Genomic DNA, 5,953 nt, shown 5'->3' with positions numbered 1-5,953 from the left:
CTTAGAGCTCCGGTGTTAACATGAACGATCTCTATCGTGGTGTCACCATGGAGGGATTTCTTTATTTGAAGGGGTTCATTTTTCAGAGGGATACACAGTGAGGGTATCGTGATTTTAGTAATTACATGTTTATAAGAGATTTTCTGTTGTCCTTCCATGGAAGCGGGCAGCATCCAGACGGAAATAAAACACTTTTTAATATAAGTTGCTGCTTTGACATGATCACAGAACTGCCAAAACATATGTACAAAAATCCTCAACATAAAATATTAGAAAATCAGACACCAGACAAAGTGAATCACAGCAACGTCATCAGCCGGTGTAACGCTGAACTGATGCGGTGAAGCTACTAGTAGCAGGAGAGAAGCTACAAACACTGAATAGGAGAAGAAGAAGAAGAAGAAGAGCTGCCATGGATACAGTTGCAGCCAGGCACATGTTAGAGACACGATAGAGACACGTTAGGGACACAATAGGGACATGTTGGAGACACGTTAGGGACATGTTAGGGACATGTTAAAGACACGTTAGGGACACGATAGGGACACAATAGGGACATGTTGGAGACACGTTAGGGACATGTTAAGGACATGTTAGAGAGACACGTTAGGGACACATTAGAGACACAATAGAGACACAATGGGAGACGTTTGAGACAGGTTAGGGACACGCTCTATGCTTTACAGGGGAATTAGCTGGTAACCTTGGCAACCGGTAGTTCCTTGGACTTGGACTCGAACAGCGTCTCCAGGCGCGCCGTGTCCACCTCCACCTTGTCCAGCGACGCCCACACCGTCCCGCGGCCGAAGCGACATTTCTGCTGGCTCTCCGCCTGCTTCAGCTCTTTCCAGAACAGCTTCACCGTCTTCTTCTTCGTCAGGCCCGACGGCCCGCCGCTCGGAGGGGGCGGAGCCGAGGGGACCCCACCCGGAGGGAGGGGAGGCGGAGGAGGGGCCCCCAGGAGGGGGGGCGGAGGGGGGGGCGGGGGAGCGGCGCCTCCTGATGGTGGCGGCGGAGGAGCAGGAGGGACGCCTGAGAAATGGGAGGAAGAGGAGGAGTTGGTGTCCATGTCGAGGACGTCAATGTCCTCGTCCTCCAGCAGGTCGGTGAAGTCCAGGTCTTTGATCTTCAGGTCGGCGCCGCTGGGCTGCAGCTGATCCCAGGCGTCCGTCGGACCCACTGAGTTCATGGACTCCTGGCGCCGCGCTGCAGGCTCCGCCCTCACGCCGCTCTGCTGTCGGACCAAACGCTTCTGATGGGAGACGGACACGCGGTCAGCGCACTTCCTCACACAGAACAGCAAAACAGCAATGCATCCTGGGCAGTGATGTCAGCAAGGCACTCCTATGATCAGACTTCAGAAACGCGTTTCCATTTCAAATACAGTGATCAGATTAAAGCTACTCATCCAAATCACAATTTTCTTTTGTAATTAATTTTGTTTCCTCTGTGCGTCTTGAGGAGCGACCGCCGTTCGTCTCCTCCATCGTCCAACATGAACCACGGAGGAGACGCGCATTTTGCTGCCGGAAAAACAGGAACTATTTTGAGTTTCTGTCATCAAGTCTGACTTTTATAAGCGACTTTGAGCTTGTTTTTTCTAAAGTTGCTTGCATTTGCAATGAGCTGCTGATCTGGAAATAAGCAGAGACACAATAAACCTCAGATGTTGACCCACATCAGGTGGTTTCAGTCGGACTCGCCCTGCCCATCATTTCCCAGATGATCCGACCAAATGTGTCTTTGCTCATGTTTAAAACAGGGGTGGAAATTAAAAATGTTCTCTACCAGAGATTCTAACATTCTTGCAATCATTTCCTGTGTTGAACATTTCCACATTTTGGCTACAACTCCCCCAGATAGTATTTACTGAAGATGTGTCTAGTCATTGTAAAACATTTTTAAATGTTATCAGTAGCTGCTTCCTAACTGTCCTATTTGTTGTTCCTTACTTATTACATTTTATATTGAAATTTATTCTTATGACTAAAAATATCTCAAAACATGTTCATCATTAATTCCACGGGCCGTCATCATTCCAGTGTAGTCTGTATTTTATGCCCCCTCCTTCTCATGTCAGCTTCTCTCCCTCCAAGCCTTCATGACAGTAAAACCCTCTGTGACGTTACTGGGTAGTAATTAACATATTGGTTAGTTTGACACATTTTTCTGAATGTCCCTAACGTGTCTCTAATGCAGTGGTCCCAACTACGGCCCGCCTCCACATTTGGACCGGCCCCCTGAACAATGCCAGAGAGCATTTAGATTTTTTTTATATGCCGTCTTTTCTGGACTATAAGCCGCTACTTTCTTCCTAAGCTTTGACCCTTGTGGCTTGTATGTGGATTTTTCTTAAACCACCAGGGGGCTCTTTAGCAGGAAGTGGATCATTGGAAGTCAAAATTGGAAATAAAAGAAGAAAGCGCCTATTAAAATGGAAATAGGTTTTAATAGGGAATTGAAATTTGAGAATGTATGTGATTTATTTTATCGTTTTAGAGTCGAAGGAAAATTTCCACCATCTTAGATTAAATAGTTTCATCTTATTTTTTCCTGTACATAAGACTCTACCAACAAAAAATCTCTCAGAATAATATACATGGCACCATAGAAGTAAAAATGTGAATTTTTACTTGTATGTGTTTAACAACCCTGGTTGTATCAACCAGATTTGTTATTATTCTGTGAACCTAATTCATTTGTTCGTTATTGACTTTTGCTCAATTAAGTTTCTCATGTATAAATTGTAAATGGTATTTTACAATTTGTTTTGTTCCTCCTATAATTGATGGAGATATATAGATAATATTTGTAATTAATAAAGGTCTCGTCTATGTCAATTTAATTAGCTCTAATGGTGTTTTGTTAGAGAATTTATTTTTTACAGCTCCAGTAATCCCAGAATTAATATTAAATAATAAAGACTTAATGGCATTCTGATTAGTAATGTAATTATATTAGTTGTGTTACCACCCCACGCCACTAGAGGCAGTAGAAGTACATAGAAAACTACAGAATTTGCTAAAAACTGTGAGCTGAGCTGAAGTAAATAAAAGAGAGAAATTCAAATACATTCTGAGAGTGAAACTCCTTCCTAAAGGTGAAAATATATCACAGATTTTAAAAGAAAATAGAAACTGGAGACCGCGAATAATATAGGAAATAGCGCCCCCTTCACTTCCAGAGTGCAATGGTCCCATTTCCAAATAAGGTCTGAGACTGACAGCGGTCCGTCCCGCCCCTTCCTGTTTGCTGCAGCGAAGTGAACTTGAAAAAAATGGTGGCCTCCATGGGTGGAAAAATAAACAAAAGAAGAATTTACGAGCTTTTTGGATCATAGAAACAACTTTTATGTCAACAGGAATATTGAAGCAGATTTAGGCCGCCATGGTCAGCCAGTCATAGGTCCGTTTAGAGAACTGATTAGCAGCTGAACTGACCCAGACTGGCTTCGTTGCCTCTCCTCTCACTGGCTGGTTGGTTCTGACCCAACCCGCTTGCTGTCGGTACCTTCTATCTGACCCAGTACCAGTACCTTCTGCTCCTCGGCCAGGCAGGCTCTGGCCGCCTGCGCCGAGCCCTTCAGGCATTCCAGCTCCGCCCTCTGGGGGGCGCTGCTCTCTGCACCGGACTCCAGGGACGGTGAGTTGAAGTTGGACAGTCGCTCTGAAACACAGCCACTAAGATCTTCACCTGGAGGAGAGCAAACAGAGGCGTCACTCTGCTGCAGATTTCTGAGCCTCGGCTGCTGGAAAGGGAAGATGGGCGATGAAAACATGATTTCACATCAGTCTCTCTTTACCGACTAAAACCTGGATCGGCTGCATCCTGGAAACCTGCACATGCTCACCGGGCGTGAAGCTGCCTTCTTCTTCCTTAGCGGAGCCAGACGCAGCATCAGTCGGGCTCGAGGGCACTGCGGCAGGGGAGTTGGAATACATCATGTCCAGAACCAACATGGTGACATCAGACAGGGTGCTGCACTGCCGCTGCACAGGAACCGCTGCAAACATGTTGAGCAGCACCAACATCCATCAGCTGGTCTCCATGACCCAGAGAGCTACACACACACACACACGCACGCACACACACACACACACACACACACACGTGTGCCCACTTGAAGGGACAGTACCGACCTTCTGAAGCCGAGTTCTGGTCATAATCAGAACCGTTAGGAGCTTCTTCCCCACTAACATCAACAGCAGAAGCTAATGCTAAAGTGCTAACTTCAACCATGTTGCTACCCACCATAACTCAATGTGTTATATTGCCCTCCAAAGGCCAAACCTGACATTACACTCCTTCCAGTGCCGCGACGCTTCAGGGAAGGATTCTTTGTGATGGACTTTCATGGTTTCAGTTCAAAGGTTGAGTTTTACTAACTCTGTAGCTGATTAGCATAGTTGACCAGGTAAAGTCAGAATGCTCACGAAATATTTAGGTTTTATGCTGTTTCTTAACAGTCAAGAATCAAAACTTTGAAACAAACATTAAGCTTTATTCAACTGAAGTTTACAAACAGCCAGCTAGATTAGCCTTTCAGAATTCATCTGAAAAAACTCATTTAGCAGAAGCTAAGTTAGCTAAAGGTTCTCAACGTTGGACAAAGCATCACATCAGCATAGAAATGATCAGGACTCCCATCTAGATGTGGGTCTGCGGCAGGCTGCAGGGCATCATGGGAACTGTAGTTTCTCACCTGGATCATTCCGGGAGTCTGAGGGTCCGTTTGTCTCCAAACTGCTGGATGTCGAGGCTGAAGAAACAGAATTAATCCAGATTACTCCCAACTTTCAGACACATCCGTCTGCAGGTCAGAAGCTGAACATGGCAGCTTCAGAACCGGGTCAGACTTACCGGGTCGCTCAGGCGTCGCACAGGCGCTGGGCTCAGGGCATGGATTTATGACATCATCACACAGGGACAGCTGGGGAACGCTCAGGTGTTTATTTCTCCTCTTCTTGTCCCAGTTAGTGGCTGCCAGGCTGCGCAGGAAGGTACCTCTGTGAGAGAAGGAGACCAGGTGGGACCAGGTGAGACCAGGTGGGACCAGGTGGGACCAGGTGGGACCAGGTGGGACTCAAACCAACAGTCTGGATCTAATCAGAGTTTTTATGTTTTGATCGGTTTTCTGAACTGAGCTGAAGGATCTGTGATTTTCCAGTTTCGGATCTCCAGAACCAACACCGGTCCAGTCGGTCCAGAACTCCTCTCAGCTGATCAGGATTCACCTGGTCGCTAACGGAGGAGATGCTAATGAGTTTCAGTCAGGTGGATGAAGGCCTTCATCAGAGTCATCCTCCAGAACCATCTGGACCGGACTCACTCCAGAAGAAACATCAGAAACAGAAAGGAAGCAACCCTGATTATGGTTGCTATGGTGATTCCCTCTGAGGCTGTGGCAGCCCACAGCATCACTCGTCCCAATCAAACCCATTCTCCAGCGAATAGTCAGGTCCAGTTCCTCCAGAACCGATCAGAACCGAGCCTACTTTGCTCTCTGATTGACTGATCTGCTCTGCAGGATCACATGACCTCATGAAGCCCCTTGGATCAAACACCTTGAGCTGCTGGAGTTCAAAGGTCACGCTGTTGGTTTGAGTCCAGAACATGACAGCAAATCAGATTGGACCTTCACTGTAACCGAACCAGAATCAACCAGAATCAACCCGACACTGACTCCAGAACTGACCAGACCCACCACCATCACTCTGATCGGCGCTGTCAGGCTGGACCCAGACGTTCCTGACCCGGTTCTGTTAGTCAGCTCGACTGTCAAACCCGTCAGCATCTCATTATCTGTCATGAGGTTCTGTTGGGTCCAGCTGATCCGATTGGGCAGCTGAACAGAACCTTGCCTCCAGCTGAACGTTTGGACCTTGCCAGCACTCTGCAGCGGCGGTTCTGATTCAGTTAAGGAGTTTCTATTGTTCTGATTGTAACACACACA

General features: G+C 46.9%; 1 protein-coding gene across 1 annotated transcript in view; it reads right to left on the bottom strand.

The window, feature by feature from the left end:
* The window catches only part of fhod1 (formin homology 2 domain containing 1), a 25,608-nt gene that overhangs the window by 13,725 nt on the left and 5,930 nt on the right, over nucleotides 1–5,953 (bottom strand). Inside the window, exons 3-7 of the mRNA XM_015054384.1 lie at nucleotides 4,861–5,006; nucleotides 4,703–4,759; nucleotides 3,851–4,003; nucleotides 3,536–3,693; nucleotides 704–1,252 (exon numbers count right to left, since the gene is read on the bottom strand). Of these exons, the coding sequence (XP_014909870.1) occupies nucleotides 704–1,252; nucleotides 3,536–3,693; nucleotides 3,851–3,959 (816 nt within the window). The 5' untranslated portion in view covers nucleotides 3,960–4,003; nucleotides 4,703–4,759; nucleotides 4,861–5,006. The remainder of the gene's footprint in view (nucleotides 1–703; nucleotides 1,253–3,535; nucleotides 3,694–3,850; nucleotides 4,004–4,702; nucleotides 4,760–4,860; nucleotides 5,007–5,953) is intronic.

Source organism: Poecilia latipinna, unplaced genomic scaffold (assembly GCF_001443285.1).
Source record: "Poecilia latipinna isolate Pla-1442-1.1 unplaced genomic scaffold, P_latipinna-1.0 Scaffold1247, whole genome shotgun sequence".
Taxonomy (NCBI): Eukaryota; Metazoa; Chordata; class Actinopteri; order Cyprinodontiformes; family Poeciliidae; genus Poecilia; species Poecilia latipinna.
This window is presented reverse-complemented; position numbering and strand designations above follow the sequence as displayed.